The sequence below is a fragment of the Ambystoma mexicanum genome, chromosome 3q, assembly GCF_040938575.1.
Source record: "Ambystoma mexicanum isolate Mex_15411 chromosome 3q, UKY_AmexF1_1, whole genome shotgun sequence".
NCBI lineage: Eukaryota > Metazoa > Chordata > Amphibia > Caudata > Ambystomatidae > Ambystoma > Ambystoma mexicanum.
Window position 1 is genome coordinate 889,609,047 of NC_090926.1, and position 20,826 is coordinate 889,629,872.

Sequence of the window (20,826 nt, forward strand, 5' to 3'; positions counted from 1 at the left end):
CCGAATATGTAATGCCAATAGATATTTCGATAGGTGCATGATCGCTGTATGTGATCTTATGTACAATCACTGGTTTCATTATATTAACAAGAGTGAGATATGCAAATAAATAAATAAATCATTGAAGTCTTCGTTCCCCTGGTCCATGTATGTTTAAAAGGTAGAATCCGCACAAAGCACAATCCCCAATCATCTACAAATTGGCCCGTTTCTTTCCTCTCGTCCTAGCAGTCCTAGTTACTTCGTTCTCTTGTACAGCAACCGCCTTTGCCCTTTCTAAACAATATGAGTTGAAGCCCCCTCCCACAATGTCAGAATAATATTCATGTACCCATGCATTTTCAAGGCAAAGGTCAACCTCTTCAAACATAGCCTCTATACCAATTTTCTGAGGCTTCCAGTATAGATCAACTAGCAATAGAGGTTTATGCTTCCATGCATTAAGGGTAATAACAACAGCGATAACATGATCAGATACATAAATTAGCTTGGAGGTGCAATCAATATTTACTGCGATCGGCAAGCCTCCTACGGGCCATCCCTCTTTTGCCTTAATTGCATGCGTACAAAAGGTACGATAACCATGCAATAGCAGATCCTCAGTTTTCATCGTTTCCTGAATCAACATAAGATTAGGCATTTGCGAGGGCATCAACAAGGCCAACCACTTAGGAATTTTATTAAACCCACAAGAGTTCCATGAGTGTATGGACAAGATTCAATTGCTGCTAGTTGGTAATATTGCCACCCTTGTTGTTGAATATTGCTTTCAACATGGGCTCAACCCAGACAGGCTCCTTATTATTCGATGCTATGGAAAGCAATTGAGATGTATATAATTTTTCATCAGCATTGTTACCATGCATTCCAGTGGTGGGCCCCGCTTCTTTGCCATTGCAAGGCAAGTGATATTGCAAAAATTCCCGCGCACCCATTTCATCACTGAATTTATGCAATGTGAAGCCTAGTTCCAACAATTCCGATCTATATGACCAAATATATTTTAGGTACCTAGCAAGTCATTCTGTAGTTGTTATAACATAGTAGAGAGATGCCTTCAAAGTCCTTCGTAGTGAGAATTCTTAAGGGAGGAATACTAGCCATCAATTCAAGCAAATATTTTCTGTTAATCCGAGCACGCGCTAATATTTCCACTTTACCCTCCAGCCCAATGATATTGATTGACCGACCTATACTCCCTGTACTATCCCTTTGGTCATTTGACCTGTCGGATACTTCACCAATGCCTAAATTGCTACCTGTTGTCATAACAGCGGGAGCCACTACAGTTTGTTCTGTGATGTTCACACTTACTAATCCGTGCCCCATGACCAACGTGTCCATGCCACGGTTGTATGAGACTCCATGGGCATTAGGTTGCCTATCCTGTACTGAATTAGCAATCCCTTGTAAGTCAAGTTCATTGATCAATGGTTCAGAAGTTATCAGACCACCTTCAAGGGCTCTTTTCAATGACCCCAAAAGATCGGCCGGGGGTACAGTCCCAACCCGGTTACATGCTTGTGCGCGCCATACCGTCTGCAAGGGCCAATTCTTTGATTGCCATTCGATAAAACTGAATGTGAGGTCCCATCGGTGCATTTCCCATCAAATAAAGGATGCTTAAGACTGCAGAGGTTACCAATCTCCAAGGTGGGGGATGTTTTGTGGGGAACAATAGTGGATCCAGGCTGCCGACCTCCCCCATAAACGGCCTGCTCTACCAGCTTTTCTATAGTAAGTTACCTAGATAATCCCGAGCCAGTCACTATTATAAAGCCCTTTTCAGGCTTAGGTTTAGCAATTTCCCCAGTACAGATTTCAGCATATGAGCAACCCTTACTGGTCTCTGTTATAGAGCCTTCTTGAGATGGTCTTTTCACCCCCAGGACTCACTTCAGAGGGCACACCATCTATACTAATCATAGGGGCAGTAAACGTGCGTTTCCTTTACTCCTTACAGAATTAATTATTGAGGTTCACCTGATTTTTCTCCACTTCCACAGATGGATCAGTTGGAGGGGTTAAAGTCCCCTTTTTGGTAGGCCTACCATTCTTCTCTACTTAACCCTTATTACTTTCACCCTCTGCCACTATGCTCACTGGTTGAACAATGGATTTATGACGGAAAAGAGCGCGACTCTCTTCACTAAGTTGGTCCACATCGATTATATCATCCTCAGTGGACATGTGGAGTTTGTTTTTTCCATACGAGATTTGCCTACTTTTATGTTTTCGCCAGTTGTAATATATCAGAAAAGCAGAGAAAAAACAAAAAGCTGCAAATGAACAAGCCAAAAATTAAGTGTGTGTGTGTGTATATATATACACACACACACACACACACACACACACACTTAATTTTTGGCTTGTTCATTTGCAGCTTTTTGTTTTTTCTCTGCTTTTCTGATTGCACGATTCTGAGGTTTCTTAGTGCCTCTTGACTAAAAGACTACCTTTTCATTAATAGCACTTACAGTGCCCTCCTCTTCCTCCATTTGTTCGATTATCTTGTTCAGAGCAGATGGGTTATCCAAAGACTGATTCCCATCCTGCGGGAGCTGGGAGGGACGTTGGGCCACCCATGTTCTGAAGGGTATTTTGTCTGATATTCTGTAACGCAGTTTTCATTTCGTTCATATCAATGGCAATTGCAGCCATGCTGTAAGCATTTGATTCAAAGCACTGCATGCCTTTATCCTCAAAGGACATCACCTCCTTTAGTATCGGACCTTGAGTTGCTACAATAGGTATCATGGAGGATTCTCTTAATTTGTTAGGGCAAGTCTCCCTTGCAATTACAAATCCCTCCAACCTATTAATTTTGGCAAGGAATTCTCTCATAGAAGATTTAATCTCCCTTATCTCGTGATGGGTATAATCGTGCCCTTTGTCCAAAAGGTCCAATATACGTATGATTACTGGGAAGGTAAAACTAGGCGCCTCTGATAAGGCTGGAGAGGACATATTGATGTTCGCTTCCACCCTATTCGGAAGTACATCAATGCCTTCCTCCCCTACTATTGATGGATTACTCCAATTAGGTTCATTGGTTTCTAACTTATAAGCATCTTCCCCATTTAGCAAATGACAATCCCTATTAAGTTTGTTGGAGGTACATGTAAATAAGGGTTCAGTGCAGTCACTGCTACCATCAGAACACAACGGATCATTCTTTGTTTTAGAGTACCAAAGCTTCAATTCCATGTGTGCGTGGAAATAATGGTGTCAAAATACCAATAGATAACCTGACACATTTGTCCAATTCAGCCATCATGTCAGATCCAATCCTTGAAAGGTCATTCACAGACTCATTAGTGCCTATAGACACGTTCGAGATACTCATTACATGTGCCTGCGTGGGTTCACAATCCCCAGCAACTTGGCCTTTCATGGAGGCTTCCTCTAAACTCTGGGTTAATTCATCAAACTTTCCATCAGCATCACATGTACTCGGGTCAGATGGGTCGACCTGTGCAGTATGAACGGTCACTTTAATTATATTTCCAGCAACTAGCTTACCCGCATTAAGCAGGTTTGGCGTCATAGGGGAGACCAATTTGTCCTGTACCACATTGTCAACACTATTTGCAGTACAGTCAATAAGGGGCAACGAGTCTTCAGCGCTCATGTCCGGGTAGGTGCACTAGCCAACACACACCAATGAATCAACATTCTAATTACTTGACAATAGCACCTCAGTGCATCAGCCGTTGCGTAAGCCGCTGGCCATAATTTCCTCTTGGGCCACTCACCAACAAACCAAAAGCCCAGTGCTCGTATATAAAAAGAACACTAAACACTCACCAAAAATACAATCCAAGCAATAGAATAATTTCTGCCACTCCCTCTACCCCCCCCTCATACCCTCCCACCCTAACAGCCCAACAGCACATTTGGGAACACTTGCAGTGCGTGCACGACAATGCACATGCACCGCAAGTTAGGAGGAGTTTCCGGGAGCAGGGAGGAGGGGCCGCCGCGCAATGCAGCTAAAAAAACAGACAAATATGGTTAATGACGCAAAGATTCTTGCATTTCTGGCAAATGCAAGAAAAAGGCGATTGTTCTCGTCTCCCAAGCCGAGTATCTGCAGGGTCACAATTCTGAACTCAGGGTGGTGACCAGTGCAGAAAAGGGCAGGACACTAAGCAGGGGCCAGGACTGGTTGTTCCTACATTCCAGAGGGTGAAGCACAGATAAAGAAGGGCTGCAGTAGTCCACCTTGTATCCCAAATTCACGCTGGGAGTTGCTCTCAAAGCAATAGTGTCTGTACATTCAAACTGGTAGAGGGTACCCAATCATGGATAGCCTATTGCCCTTAGATCTGCACAACAACTTGACACACTTTGGCCAAGATGTCGGCTGGGATCAGTCAGTCCCAACCCCCACATCCTGCTGTTTTGCCCCGAAAAGGGCTTTCCAGACCTGTGAGGGCCGGAAGAAAGCCAAAGGACAACATGGCCAAAGGATATGGCGAAAACATGTGGTACAGCTATTTTGGAGAATGTGGTATTCAAAATGTATGCTGTAAAATGCAAAAGTGCATGGAAAAAAATAATCCAGAGTAGAAAATATCTGCTGCTACCAGCCAGTCTTGGAAAATCATGCAAGTAACGTGATACAAAGGGCCCCTGCCACACCCCACTGTAAGGTGGTGTGATCATCTGAAAAACTCATCACGGATACTTTATATACAGCAGTGCACACTTGTGTATAGTTGAAATTTCAAGTTCCTCCAAAATGTAGGTCCCTTTACTTCCACGCCGAACAATAGACATTACTAGTATACTATATAACTAGATTGAGCTCTCCCAGGATTTCCCTTTTTAAGTGGAGACAGACTATAAATAAACATGAGTAACTTTAGAGAGACTCATGGGTCCAACATTGGTCATCACAGCAGAAAGTGGATTGCCTTCGATGAGCTGCAGTAGGATTCACACTATAAACATGTGTAGATACAGCTACACTTTCACAGTTGCGCGCTCGTATCTTCAATGGTTCTAAAACACAAGATAATAATGACTTTCTTGTCCAGAATTATTTGTAGTTGCAATTTATTAATTGCTTGACTGTTTCCCTGTTGTCGACACGTGCTTCGACCTACTGGTCGTTTTCAAGGCTTTACTATAAACAGTCAATTCACATGATACATTAACAGTGTCAAATACAGTAATACATTCTATTGTTAATAGGGAGAGGGTTTATCGCTACATTCACAGGTGTGCAGCTATCCAATCCATTCACTCTTGTAATCAATAACTTACCACTTAAGCGCTTTTACTATCCATACTCATCCCCACCGTAACTTATTACATTATCATGTGTAGGTAATGCATTCAGAGAGGTTGAGAGCATGTGTTGAAATACGGTTACTATAACAATTTGTGGGACACCAGAAATTCTTTTGTAAAAAAAAAACACGACCTTACTCTAGGTTATGGTAACGATTCATTATTAATGCAAGTCTGAACAGAAAGTGCAAGATGCAAATGGAACCAGTACATAGGTGGACTCACAAAAGCATGGATGGACATTTTACATGTTATTGTCCACTATACTTCTACACCTACTGAATTTCATGCTACGTCAAATGTCATGGAATGACAGCAGCAAAAGCCAAAAAGATGCAAGCAACAAAATCAGAAATATACTAAAGGAATATGTTTAAAAAATAAAAATCTTACAGTGGCTTTAAATACTTTCTCCAAATTAACATCGTCCTCCTTCCATATTCTTAGAACCTTTAAAATAAAGAGGCAAACAAAATGGTCATTGCAATATACACATTTTCTGATACTTCACACAACTATCCTTTAAAAGACAAGCATGCATTTTTAAATTAGTAATTTATAATATAGGTAGGCAGTTAATGCAAAGCATTTAAGACTGAATGAGCATTTCTGGTTATTTGAGTCACAGGATCATACACCCTTCCCAGGACCTGTTGCTAAGTAAAAAGAAAGGTCTTCCAACCTTAACCAAACAAAATGTTTTAACTGCACGAGACAAATGGTTTTGGATACCTAGCTTGGACGTAAGCAAGCTGTTAGGTAAGTTTTTCATAAATGTGAATAATCTTCCTGACCTGTGCCAATGGTCCAAAGTGAAAAGACCCTTTTAACAAAAAACAAAACAAAACATGGAAAAAAAAATATAAATCGATTTAGAAAGGCCTCTCTGTTACCGCACAGAGCAGTCTTTCTAAATTGAACTGTCATGCCCATGCCGCACACGAGTGCGTGCAGGGGCTGACAGGCACGTCAGTAGCAGGAAGAGCCGCTGTGGGAGAACAGGTACGTTTCTGTTTGTGTGTGCGAGTGTGTGCATGTGTAGAGAGTATGTGCACGTTGTGTCGGGAAGGGGTTGGTGGATGGGAAAATGGGCAGTTCAAGGGTTTAAGTCCCCCCTATTAGCAAGAGAATAAGCGGGACAGGGTGGGGGGCAGGAATGAGGCGGTCAGTATGTCCTATTTTCGCACTTTAAAGCCAACACAAACGCACCCCAAAACAAGTCTATTTTTGTGTTTGTGCTTTAAAATGTGGGAATATCACATAGAACCGGGTTAACCTCAGAAGGTTTTGTTTGTACTTATTATTTTGCCTTTTCCCTTGGTGAGTGGGAATCTTTTTCCCCGCTCACCTAGTCCTTTACTCTTTTTATGGGGGGACCTTTTTATGTCTCTCCATAGTGTGTTATTGGAGTTATAGTTTTCTATAACTTTTGGGATTCGGCTGGGTTGCCCCTTTGGCCTTCCCTTTGGACTTTCTCTCTACCACTTGGGAACAGTAGTTCACCCAGTAAAGTGTGATTTACATCCCCTTTACATTTTATATAGTGAGCAAGCACACCCCACCTTATGTGGTGTGCTGAGAGATACGCTATATATCACCTTTCTTACTTACCTGGTAACATTTATAGATTTACAAATTTACTTACGTGTTAACATCTTACCTACCAGAGAGCACACAGGACGTTGGAAAAATCTAGCATTTTGACTGCAATTTGGCTGTATAAATTTCATGCCATCTCCTTACTCAGTGCCCCAAATGGAAGCTTTGCTATTTAAAGAGCTATTATTGTTTCATCACCAGCGCAGACTCCCTTAAATCTGATCAGGTCTGGAGCTCTATCTTTGGAGCAGAGCCTATAGTTTTCACTGTGGCTGCTTTTCATGTGTGGAGTGTAGCCATTCACCAAATTGTTTTATCTTAAGGACCACCCTGTACGATTTCATATTGTATATATTGAAGAACTTTCATATTAATATATTTCAATTGAGTAAAATATCAAATCTTAATGGTTTTATTCGATCTGAATTGATCTTATCGGGATTTGATTTGTTTTAACTGTTTGTAAGCCTATTAAGCAATGATTTGTATAAATCATTAACTTGTTATAATGTATTATTAATTTAGTGATATATTGTGCTAAAAGTTTGTTGTATTTATAACCAAAGTACTAATAAAAAAACAAATTAAAAAAAGGTAACATTTATGTTACAATTGCAAGTTAACTTGAATGGCTGGTGGCAGTGAAACTACATTCATTACTTTTAAAATCAGACGGGGTAATGCACAGGAGGGTCACCATTCTGCTAGAATGGTGAGTGTTAGGGAGATTTCTCATTTCTGTGCTAATACCCTTCAACCTTAGAGACCCCCAGCTCTTTTGCTGGACTTTAGGACTTTTTAATTTTTATCCTAGAGTGACCAAAACATTTTTCTCACTCTCATGTATTTTGACCCGATTTGGATTTGATTCTTTATTTCCATTGTTTCTGGAGTCTGACGAACTCTCTAGGCATCTACTTTTTGTATGGTGACACACAGCACCTTCAGTGCAGCGTCACACAGAAAGCCTTTAGATTTCTCTTAAGGTTTAAATACCTTCTCTTGGGTGCACTACTGTTCTCCAATGAGAACAACAAGCCAATGAGACTCCTCAGGTCAAGCAACGAAATCCGCCTGGAACTAAAACCATACCTTAAGAAAAAACTTGGAGGCACCTCCTTCTACCACTTAGCCACAAAAACCTGGAACAACATCCCAAAAGAAATAAGAAACACCAAAGATCACCTAAAATTTAGGAAATTACTAAAAACCTGGCTCTTCAACACCACTCAAACTGAAAACCGAAACAAAAGAATGGAAAAATGATGACTAAAGAGGACACTGACAACTCCCAGAATCAACTAAGAAACTTCCACAACACCTAGACAGGTGAAGCCAAGTAAAATAGAACACATGCGATACCCATAAAGACAAAATCAACAACCCCAGACAATCCCAAGAGTAGTAAAGTGAAGTTGACTTTACTTTTTCCTATGTAGGTCCAGCACACCCCATCTTATGTGGAGTGCTGGGGGGTTACTTAGTAGCCCATTTTCCTACTTACACATGCAACATTTTGTATACTACCCTCACTACTTTAAATGGCTGGTGGCAGTGGTTTAATTTCCCTACCATTGTGCTTCTCTACCGCAGGCTGAATCCTCAGCTGCAGTATAGCACCCATAGGTGAACATTTTTGTCAAAATGGCCCGGTCTTCTTGTTTCGCCATTTGTTTGTGAGGTCTTGCTTGGGTTTTACTACGTGTGCCAAACCAGGTTTAACCCTTTTGTTAATTTTGCCTTTGATGGGGTTCGGTGTGTCTGGCAGGGCAGGAAGCAAGGGAGGTGTCCGAAACTCTGTCCTTCATCTCCATAATAATCTGAATGCACCCAATCCTGATTGGCTGGCTCTCCTTGCAGGACAACCACCCTGCTGTGTGAGTGACAGCTAAGCTGTGCATGAATGAGAGAAACCTACACAAAAGGCGAGGCTTCTTGAACTGAAGACAGAGTCGACCACTGGAAGAAACATCCGACGAAGGAATCGTGAAGAGAAACTTGCTGCATCCTCCTGGACAGGTCAAACTGCCCGTTGAAGCCCTGCTGGTGTTCTGAAAATCGACTAGAGCAGCTCTGGAGAGGACAACTTCTTCCCTTGGATTGGTGGACCAACTAACCCAAAGACGAACTTTGCTGGAAGACCTTCCCCAACTGGCTGTACTTTTTTGCTGCTGCTGGAACAGAGTGCCAGGGGTTGAGAAATCTGCAAGTCGTGTGCAACGGCTTTAAGCTGGACCAAAGCTCCAGGAAGATCCTGAGGATCCTCACGAAGCAGGACATCCCGAGCTCGAGTCACCGCACCAGAGTGCTGGACTCAAGGAGTGAAGGAAGCCCATCCAGTGTCCAAGATCCGCAGTGGTGCTATTTGCTGGCAGCTGAAACCGCAAAGTGCTGTTGAACTGAAAAGAGCCTGTAGCTGCCACCAACCTTCAAACTGCAGTGCAGGAGTCCTCCAGACGTCCTCCCTCTTGTCCCCACGACTGAGGCCCAGGAACCCAAGATATGCAACTCTGCAACCAAGACAGAAGCCAGCTGGATCTTTATCTAACCTAAGGTACTGTTCTGACTAATTGATACTTACCTCTTTGTCTGTAGCTTTCTTGTCTCCGTTGAGGTTTGCAGTAGCTGCCTTTCTAGAGTTATTCTAGCACTAACTCTTCACAAATGTAACAGCTTGTGGCCCAACAGTGATATTCGACAACAAATTATCTTTGTGCAAGACTTTCTGCCATCTAAGAAGTTCCTCAGCTCCATAGACTTTGTTCCAAATTGACTTTGGCTGTCCTGGCTGCCTGCAGACTATTCTAACCCATTGACTGATTCTAACTGTTACTTTTTTGTTACACTAACCTACTTTAAATGGCTGGTGGCAGTGGTTTACTTTTACTACCAGTGTGCATTTCTACCGCAGAGTGAACCCTCTGCTGCACTACAGCACCGATGGGTGACAATTTTTCCAAAAATGGCCCAATCTTCTTTTTTCGCCATTTTATGTTTGGTACTTATTTTTGGGTTTTTACTCTGTTAGTTGAAACTGGTTTGAGCCTTTAGCGTGTTTTTCCTTTGGCAGACTTCAGCCCTTGAGCCCGCCCAGGCTCCAATGTGTCTGGAAAGGCAGGAAGTGAGGGAGGGTGCCAAAACCTTCCTGTTCTTTGGGGGTCATTATGACCCTGGCGGTAGCCGTGCCGGTAAATGCCAGCACGGCTGCCACTGGAGTCATGAATTTTCCAGCGCACGGGAATGGGCAATTACCGGGGCATTACAGCCCCTGCAATTGCCCATTACCATGAAGAAACAAGTTCTACCAAACAGGCCTCAAAAATTGCAATTCCCATTGGTGTGTGATAATGGGCTCTTGGCAAGCAGGAAATAACATGATGTCGGCATGTGGAAAATTGAGACAGGAGTACACATAATGACTGGCTAGTAGCTTGCAACTTGTAATTTTACCCCTACTACCACACAAAGCAAGGGTGTCTTTAAAAAAAAAAAAACATATATATATAGAATGAGAATCTCACCTTATTATCATGAACTGTCACATACTCCCCAGTGGCAAAGTTGAACACAGCAGGGCAGGTTATGGTCTGTCCTTGCTTAACTGTCCAACTGCCCAATGGTTTTTGATCAGACACCTAACAAAACGAAATAGTGTTAAAATATGGGTGAGGCAGGGAGCAGTGCTTTGGATACAAACATAACAAATATACACCAAAAACAATATGAAACTGTTGCATAACTATTCATAAATCTTGGTGTAAAAGCAAAAACCAATAGTGCTTTAGATTAGTAAATTGTAACATTCAAAAAAACGTTTGACACATTGAACAGTGAAATTCGGGCAGGTTTTACATATCGAGCACTATAGGTTACCACTGTTCTAGCTCTGCTAAAAATCAGATTAATTTGTTGGGGTCTCGCCCATACATAATCATAGGGTATATTGTAATCATGGGCAACACAACATACTAATTCAGGGATTACAATAAAGGCTTCATACGCAAGAGCTAAAAGCAGCTGAGCCAATCAGGCATCGTCCAGTAGGTAGAAATGGACAATGAGAAGATAGGAAATAGCATGCAGTACATTTACCTTTCAGTCCAGGCTATATGAGCCACTATGCTTAAAATGTACAAGTTACTATCACAAAGTAGGTATGCTTGTATGGCACTTGTAGGCCTGATGTAGCTCCAAGGAGTAGTTAATGGCAAGGTAGCCAGACTCTTCTATGCTCTCAGCAATTTCAATCTCCTAATTATTTCTGCAGTTAATGATATAGATGTAGATTGCATAGCCTCATTTTCAGCTGTTGCAAGAAGGTTGGTGGGTGGGGCAATAGCACCCCTTCCCCAGGGTAAACGATGATCAAGTACAAGGATCCTATCATTTTGTGTTATGAAAACTGTGTGCAGCAATGCAGAAATATGTTACAGTCTAGAGAAAGTGGCTTTGCATTTCCACAGTCCTGAAGGGACGTTTATGGCAGTTTGTGTATTTAGAGTCTATATAACATACACCTGCGTAGGAAGCAACAGAGTGGTTTACAAGTATTTGGGGGTTAACAGAGGTTAGTGTAAATGGATATCTCAGGTTACAGTAGTCTGAATATCCGATACTACTGGGGTTGTAAATACAGAGTACCATCATGTTCCAAGCGGCCTTTATGGATTTATTTATTGTGCATTTGTATGGCGCCTATACACATTACAAAATATTTGGGGCCGGGGGATGGGTGGCAACATAGGAGAAAGAAAACAGTGACCTTTATATTGTTGTAACAATCCAACCGTGCAAGTGCAAAGACAAAAAGGAGATAAGTGGAGGGGGGCAGATAAGTACGATAGACAGGGTGGACCAGAATAGTGCTGGTAACGGATGCTAGGGGAGAATGGTCAGGGGTGGTCTAGCCCCTGTATGACTCAGAAGGGACCAGTCGCAGCGGCAGGAGGGACATTAGCATGGGAGGGGGAGAAGCAAGGACGAGGAGAAAAGGAAAGAGTCTTGAAAAGTTAACGGAACCTAAGAAGATCCGGCTCAAGTCTGAGGGGAGCTGGGGGGGGCAGGGAGGCCGTTCCAGAGGGAGGAACTTGCAGAAAAAAAGGGAATCCACCTCGCACTCTGTGCTTAGAGAAACATCTGACCTGCAGAGAGTTGGAGCTAGAGGCCCAAAGAACTATAGCAGGGAGGTATTTAGAGAGAGAAAGCTGGATTTAGAGAGGCCTCAGGCCCCAGACAGCCTTGCAGATGATGTAAAGGGTCTTGAATTTGATCCTTGTAGTCACTGGGAGCCCATGGAGAGATTTTAGGGCTGGTGAGATGCAGTCCATGGGCTTGAGGCCAAGGATAAGTCTGGCAGCCCCATTCTGGATTAGTTGAAGGTGGCAAAGGGATGAAAGAAGCAGACTGTGGAAGAGGCTGTTGCAGTAGTCCATCCTAGAGAAAACCAGAGCTCTGGAGACGTTGAGCTTCTGGGGGAAGGTGAAGAAAGGGAAAATGCTCCAGAGGAGGTGGATCGGAGGGGGCAATACGACAGGGTGCAGGCGTCCCAATGAAAAGGATTTCTGTCGTACTGGCATTAAGGCAGATATCATTGGCAGAACAGCACACCTGAATAGCAGTCAGGTATGAGAGAGAGGAAGGAGATGAGGTAGAGGATAGGAGCTTAAAAGGATAGCTGTGTGTCATCAGCATAACACTGGAAATGAGGAGAGAAGGTGGAGATCAAGTGGGTCAGAGGGGCTAGGTAGATGTTGAAGAGCCATGCCAACAGGATAGAGCCATGAGGGACGCCACAGGTAGAGAGTGAGGTGGAGGAGAGGAAAGGGCCCATTTGCACTTGGGAGGGTCGGTTTGAGAGGAAGGAGCTCAACCACGCCAGTGCCCGGCCCGTGATGCCTATGGTATCATGGAGACAATTTATAAGGGTTGGAATGGTTGACTGTGCCAAAAGCAGAAGAAAGATTGAGCATGATCTGAACAGGGGAAAGAGCTTCGAGAGCAGGTCTTCAGGGGTGTTCAGGAGAGCAGTCTCTATGCCTCTGGATACCCTGAAACGAGACTGGTGGTCAGGGAGCAGTGTCTTGAGATCCTTCTAGAACTGCAGGAGCGTTTGAGCAGTCACGATTGCAGCTGGGATGGTGGTTCCAGTAGGCTGGGGTGTAGCTGAAATATCTTAGGTGGGTTACGGTTTCTAGCTGAATTTAGTTGGGTTTCACATTGCATCACTAGTATGCTTTCTTGTTCACTCAACGGATAAAGGTGATAATGTTACTGAAATCGGGAAGTAGAGCCTTAAACTCCATTGCATAGAAAGTCCAGACCTGGACGAGTTCATACATCTTGCCAGAGCTATTTGGTAACCTTTTCCACTGTTCCAACCAGCTACATTGGATACAGGTTGCTCAGTCGCGTCTATTAGAGTAAAGAGCCCTGCAAGCTGAACAAGACTGGCTAAATCCACTATAGCTGGAAATTCATAACATATGCTTTAGTCGGACAAACTGCTGTAGCCAGAGGGATGGCCTGCCACACCCATGCATGACTGGTACTACAGCAGGAAAGCACAGAAAGAGTGATAGTGTCAGCAGCTGTCCGACATTAAATGGAGCTGGACGAACAGGGGACATATAGGACCTGGGATGAAGACTGACTTCAAAATGTTAGAGGGGGTCAGAGCTCCACTAATCATTAATGGCACAATGAATGCACTTTTCTGAACCTTGGAGACTTGGTAGGGGTCTGGACACTGAGGAGGTACCCCAGAACCATGGGCTAGGTGGTAGAAACGGGAGATGGACATATTCATGTATGGTGTTTGGAGCAGCTGTACTGCAAAGCTAGCTACTTTTGAGAAACAATATATATTTAAGGCTCCCTGTCCTATGGCATTTATTTTCCAACATTTCTGTCTGTATACAAGCATATTTTTGGGTCATTTTATCTGTATCATAAACAAATCACTTGTTTGCCTCTCCATTGCGTTACTTTGCACAGCCATATTACTGCAAAGCATAATTAAGACCCACAGGAGCCAATCCAGACACTACATTTCTGCTTTCTACTAAATAAATACTGAAAGGAACAAGAGTGATTTCCCTCTATTTATGTGTAAACATCAATTAACTGAAAACTGTGAGCCCAACATATACATTATAAATAACCACTAAAAAGAGAAATACAGCAACTAACTTGTTAATACAAAAACAAACTCGAAAGTAAGAGTAATAAAAGCATTCCACAATCCACTTGGGTCTTGTACTACTCGGAGGAAACAAGTACCATGGTCACCCCAGGGTATACACACCCATCCGTTGAGGTGGGTGAGGGGAGTGAGATTAGAGACAGGTGGAAGCATCTCGTCTTGCAGTGCAGACAGATTATTGTTCCCATCTAGTGGGGGAAAGGTGTAGCGATTAGGCGAACCAAGAGCTGAGGCCAAACCTGCACAGGGCTCCAATTTAATGAAGCAAGTTGCTAAGCACAGCAAGAGGACAAGAGTGAACATGGATTGTAGTACTCTCAGTAGTAGTCTCAAGCAGTGGCTGGGAGCACTAAACTGGCGGGGGGGCGGGAGGAGGAGGGGACAAACCGGTCTTGCCCTTCTTTGAGTACACAGTAGGTGCAGCAGAAAGCGACAGCGACTGCAGATTCCATTTGGCGGGAGGCGGTTGCTATGTCCTCCCAAGGGAAAAAGTAAGTGAGAAGGGGTGATGGAATTTTCTCTACAAGGCAAAGCGGAAGGGAAGATGTGCACTAAAGGAAGCAGCAGTCTGTGTTCTCTACAGGGCTGAGGCAAATGTTGTTCCTCCCAGGGCAAAGACTGGACTGGGATACTCTGCTTGCAGCAGACTAAGGATGACAGGGCTCGAAATTAAGATTGAATAAGCAGGAGCTAAAAGCAGCTTCTGGGTGGGCAGCATGAACCAGTGACCAGGACCTACAACTAGGGAAGAAGGTGCTAGTACAATAGGTCCTATAAATCTAACTTCCACATAAGAGGGAAACATTTCATTTTGCCCTTTATTTATTAACCCTTATGCTTGTTTTTTATTTGTTTTATTAAGTGTATTAGTTCCAAGGAACTTTTCACTGAGCAAAAATAAAAACGTAACAATCAGATACATATGAAATACAAAGGCTTCAAAGAGAGAAAATGTCATTACTATCAATTCCTTATAAAAATCTAAAACATTGTTAAAACTATACATATAATAGAATATTCATAGTAGCAAAAATGCTAAATTCACAATTCATCTATTCTTTCATGATAAAATGCAGTATAAAAATGTAAACTTAACAGTTAACCTTAACACCATCATGGAAAACAATTATTTTATATATATTGCCACACAAACTGCATGATAAAACTTTGCCATCCTGGATTAGATGATAAAAATATAATGCACAACGAGAAGTCAATACATGGTATTCCTTTTAGTTCAAGACGAACTAAAAGCTGAGGAGACAAAGTTCTTGAGTAACGCCAGCCTGGTGAACGCATGTGAGAAACTAAAAGAAATCAATAGAGCCCTGGACCAATTCATGTCTGCCACTCTTGAGAAATAAACAAAAAATAAATCGCCAAAGACAAGATGGGAAGAAGGGTACTTCTAAGCCAGAAGAAGGGTAATGATAAACCGGTAACTAGGCCAGAGAGCGGGACCACATTCGCATAATCCAGCAGGGGTGTTGTGGATTAAATCACACTCAATGATTACACTCAACAGGAAGTGGGTGAAATAATAACTTGTTTGAGGCAGAAGTCAGGTAAACCTTTATTAGCTTGGATGATGCGCATGTATGATGGGAGAGCTGGAGACTTGTTAGTTGATTTCACTGACTCCCCACATTTCTTGCCTTTGTCCACTGATACTAATATTCAGGAGGTTTTGCGAGGTGGGCCACAGCCAGATGCGAATGGGCAGGTCACTCTGGTATCTTTATTGCACCTAGCAGCACAGGGGTGTAATAGGAAGTATCATATTACAACGGATTGGCCCACTGAGGAGAGAAGTGGTATTCTTTGAAATAGGATGTTGAAAAGATCAGAGATCATGCTATGAAAGAAGCAGTCATGTAGATGAGATAGTGCATGTGGAGGTGGTGCCACTGTCAACCAGAAATATGGTATTAGAACTGCTGCACCTTCATATAAAAGTGTCATCATGACTGCTAGTAGGCTTGACTGGCAACCTCACTGATGAAGTGGTGGATGCTACATGGCAACTGTCAGTTCTGGGTGAATGGGACAAAGGTGAAGACAAGCCTCGAGAGAGGGAAGGGCGCAGTGAGAAGCGAACAGAAGGCAGGAGACAAGATAGCAGAGATTCCTGGGTGGCAAGAAAGGACATGTTTTTGGCACTGTTGAAAGATTGTGTGCCACGGGAAAAAATTGATGGTATTGAAACCAGAGAAATATATGAGTTGTACAAAAAAAGAGAGGGCTTGCTGGGAAAGAGCGCTATAAACAAGTCAAGAGACAGCTAGTGTCTAAGCAGAAAAGCGACACTTCACCTTCGGCGCTTCCTGAGGAGGAGCAGGGAGAAAGATCTATGGGGATTCCTTCCCAATACCAACCAACGTATGCCGAGTTGAAGAAATAAAACAGTGAGTGAAATGTTGGAGGCTGAGTCTGGGTGGACTCATTCTAAATTTCAATAGGATTGTGGCCACGTCCCGGCAGTGTCAGCTCGCATAAAAGCTGACAGACTACCTCATGTTGATTTTAAGATTTTTTGGAAGCCTGGGAACACACAGGAAGTCCGAGTTTTGATTGACACCGGGGCAGAGGCCTCATTGATTCAAGGAAATCCTTCAAGATTTAAAGGTTGTCACTTTACCATTACTGGACTGGGTGAAAAAGACACCCGCAGTACAGTCAGGAGTGGAAATGAAGACAGGCAATTTGAAAAAACTGAAATGATGAAGTGTTGATTGTCCCGATACCTAAATGCATTATTGGATTTGACATTTTGGAAGGGTTGACTTTAGGGTTAGAATCAATTTGGAGTGAATGCATTGAATTGTACACCAGTTATTGTAGGCAAATTGAAGACTCCCATGGTGCATGTGCCATTGGCCACAAATGGTGCGTCAATGAAACAATACCGTATTCCCAGGGGACATAAGGAAATTTCTGTCACCATTAAAGAATATGTAGAGGCAGGATCATTGAGGCCAGTCTCTACTGCTTGCAACAATGCTACCTGGCCTCTTACAAAATAAATAAAAAGAGGATGGAAGCTGGAGGATGACTGTGGATTATAGAGAGTTAAATAAACACACTCCCCTTTAGTTCCTGCAGTGCCAGATACTGTTACTTTGATTGAGAACATACAGACGTTCGAGTGGCAAATGCTTTTTTCTCTGTGCCAATAGCCAAAGAGTGCCGGGAGCAGTTCTCATTTTCTTAGGGTGGGCGTCAGCACACCTTTGATTGCCTATCAGGTACTTGCATAGTACAATCCTCTGTCACCGGCTGTTAGTAGAACACTTAGACAAAATACCATGCAAGCCTGAGATACAAATCTCACATTACATTGATGATATTCTGATTCAGGGTAAAGATCAGTGTGCAAAATCAATTGGAAACAATCATTGATGGATTGAAAAAGGAATGCTGGGAAAATAACCCTAACAGGATTAAAGGGCCACCTGAGGCGGATATTTTTGGGAATTCAATGGCACAATGGACCCCGAAAGATAGTGTCAAAAGCCAAACAAAAGATGCTTGAATTTACTACCCCATCAAACAAGAAACAATTTCAGCAGTTCATAGGGCGGTTTGGATTTTTGAGACAGCATATAGCGCATTTAGGGCACATTTTGGCCTCACTTTACAAAGTGACACGAAAGAAATATGAATTTCAAGGGACGAAGAGCAGCAGAGACCATTTGATTTAGCAAAGGTTGATTTGTGGCCTTTGACATCAGGAGATGTGGAGCTAAATGTAGCTGTACAGGAGAATTATGCTAACTGGAGTCTGTAGCAGAAGTAAGACAATAGGAAAGTCCCTTTGGGATTTCGGAGACACAAATTACCCGAGGTAGGTGATAAGTACACTCCATTTGAGAAGCAGTTGCTAGCATGCTATTGGGCTCTTATTGATACAGAACAATTGACAGTGGGTCACGATGTACTGATTACACCCGAAATACCAATTATGCAATGGGGGTTGAGTTCTCCTAGGAGACACAAAATAGGACATGCTCAAGAGGCCAGTGTAATCAAATGGAAATGGTACATTCCGGAGAGAGCCAAATCAGGAAAGGGTGGGGTTGCGAAATTACATGAGCAAGTGGCTAATATACCACCCATAGATTACATACCACAGGAAGTGACTGAAGTACACGAGTCGCCAGTGAAATGGGGAGTACCTTAAGGAGATCTGACAGAGCATGTCTGGTTTACCGATGGCTCTGCTCGATATGCAGGAACTGAGCGCTACTGAAAAGCGGGGTCATATAATCCCAAGACAAAAAAGATCTTGACAACGTCAGGGAAAGAGGCCAATATTATCCTATTACACAAGGCTGGCAAACCCCCAGAAGAATGTGCTTCGTATAGACCCATATCTCTACTTAACCTCAATAATAAGATACTGGCGAAAATACTTACAAATAGGTTACTGACGCTGATGCCCGGTCTTGTGCTCGCGGTCAGGCGGGATTTGTTCCCGGATGCAGCACGACATTCGGCATCAGAAGGCTGTTTGGAATTGTCGAGGCTCTGGACCCCACTCACCAAGCCGTCGCAGTCCTGCTAGACACCGAAAAGGCTTTCGATTCGGTAGAATGGCCCTTCCTATTCGCAGTGTTCACCCAGAGGGGCCTGGGCACCCGATTCATTAAACTCATCTCCTTATTACACAGCAAACCCCAAGCTACCATTATAGTGGGATCAGCGAGGGCTTTCCCCATCAAACTACAACGAGGCACCAGACAAGGGTGCCACGCTTTCAGCATTCATATTTGCATTAATAATGGAACCTCTAGCGTCGAACCTACGATCCCAGCAACTCCACAGGGGGCTTAACATTGTAGCGTTATTTATACGCGACCCCATTGATAATTTGAACCCAGTCATGAGGGAAGTAATCAAATTTGGGGCAATGTCTGGCCTAAAAATCAATCCCACTAAACCAACCCTATTCCCGCTCACTCCAGCCACCAGACCATTCACTGACGACTATCACTTTGCATGGGAGACCTCACAAATACGCTATTTGGGGATATTGATATCACTAAATGACCACGACGTATTCCGAGATAACTATGAGGAAGTAGTAAAAACATCGCAGGAGAAAGTAAACCGTTGGAAGTCTCTCCCCCTAACTCTGAGGGGAAGAGCCTCACTAGTCAAAATGGTGATCCTACCGAAACTACTATATCTATTCTCCAACATCCCCATTTTAATCCTGCAATCAACCCTGATACTTCCGGTATCCAGAGGGGGCTTAGCTCTCCCAGATTTGGAGATATTTTTCTGGGCGGCTCAGGCACAGTTCCTCAGCTTCTGGTACGCCACGCACTTTGTCAGACCACACGTGCAAATAGAGCGCCCTAGCGACTGCCACCTTACTGAGGGCGGTCGACATTAGTCAGCTCCCAGTACCCAATAATACTATGAACGTGGTCCTCGTGACCTATGGGATCTGGAAGAGACTTGCACAAAAATACAAAGTTCAGGTGAGGTACCGGGATCCCTCTGACTTCGGAAAGGGTCTTTCACCAATGAGTGGAGAAACTGCAGATAAACACTGGGTGATTTGTTCAGCGAAGGAACTTTTATTACACCCCAACAAGCAACGGTGAGAGGGGGCGACACCTCCCTGGACACGTTCCTCTATTTTAGAACCAGATATACCCTCCAAGCACTTTCCCCCCACCTTCCCGCAACAACCTCCAACATGGCAACTATTGCATAATGTGATCCAGGCACAAGGTGAAGGTAGACTAATCTCAACCATCTACAAATCCATCTCAACAGGCACCCATTAATACACGCACGAAAACAAGATGGGAGAGGTCCCTCCAGCTAGTAATCCCTTATGAGGAATGGACATGTATCCTGCGACAAACAAAAAAAAAGCTCTCAATTCACGTCTCAAGCAAATCCACTTTAACTTCCTGCAGCAGACGTACTTTACTCCTGCCAAAATGAGCAAACAACAACCAGATTCACCAGCAAAGTGTGAAAGGTGCGGAAACTCAACAGCCAACTTTGTCCACATCGCATGGGACTGCCCCAAGCTGACCTCATTCTGGACCCAGGTCCTGCAGATTACATCAGCAAAAGTAGGAGAGGAGGTACAACCCGTCCCGACGGTGGCATTGCTTGGGATGACGAAACAACTCTCACCAGCAAATCGGAAACTGGCTGGGGTGCTGTTGACCCTAGCTCGTAGGAGAGTCGCCATGTCCTGGGGTCGGGGACCGGCCCCGTCAGTAGCAAACTGGTTCAAAGACATTCTCTACTGCCAAGACGTAGAGTCAGACTTCATCAAGACGTTGTCCCAGCACGTACACCCCCCCCTGATATTTGAGGTCCACTCATGACATACCTAATCAACGAGGCAGACAAGGACACATCATCCTTGCCCGGAAAGCGCAGCACCCAAGACATTGATACTTAACTTTGACATTTTTTTCAAATAAAGTTCTTAACGTCAGGGAAAGAGAAGAGCAGTCAGTTTGCAGAACTCGATGCAGTCTATCAAGCTTTGAAACAAGAAACACCTGGTCAATGTCATTTGTACACAGATTCATTGTACGTAGCCAATGGGCTAGCTGTGTGGCTGCCAAAGTGGCAAAAGAATGGATGGAAAATACATTCAAGAGAATTGTGGGGAAAGGAACTGTGTCAAGACATTGGAGAAATGCTATCACAAAGTGAAGCAACAGTGCATCATGTGGATGCACAGTGTACTA

At 43.4% G+C, this 20,826-nt stretch overlaps 1 protein-coding gene across 1 annotated transcript in view; it reads right to left on the bottom strand.

Annotated features, from left to right (window-relative positions):
* Positions 1-20,826, bottom strand: part of NOL11 (nucleolar protein 11) — a 331,146-nt gene that overhangs the window by 301,277 nt on the left and 9,043 nt on the right. The window contains exons 2-3 of the mRNA XM_069655029.1: positions 10,419-10,532; positions 5,692-5,748 (exon numbers count right to left, since the gene is read on the bottom strand). Of these exons, the coding sequence (XP_069511130.1) occupies positions 5,692-5,748; positions 10,419-10,532 (171 nt within the window). The remainder of the gene's footprint in view (positions 1-5,691; positions 5,749-10,418; positions 10,533-20,826) is intronic.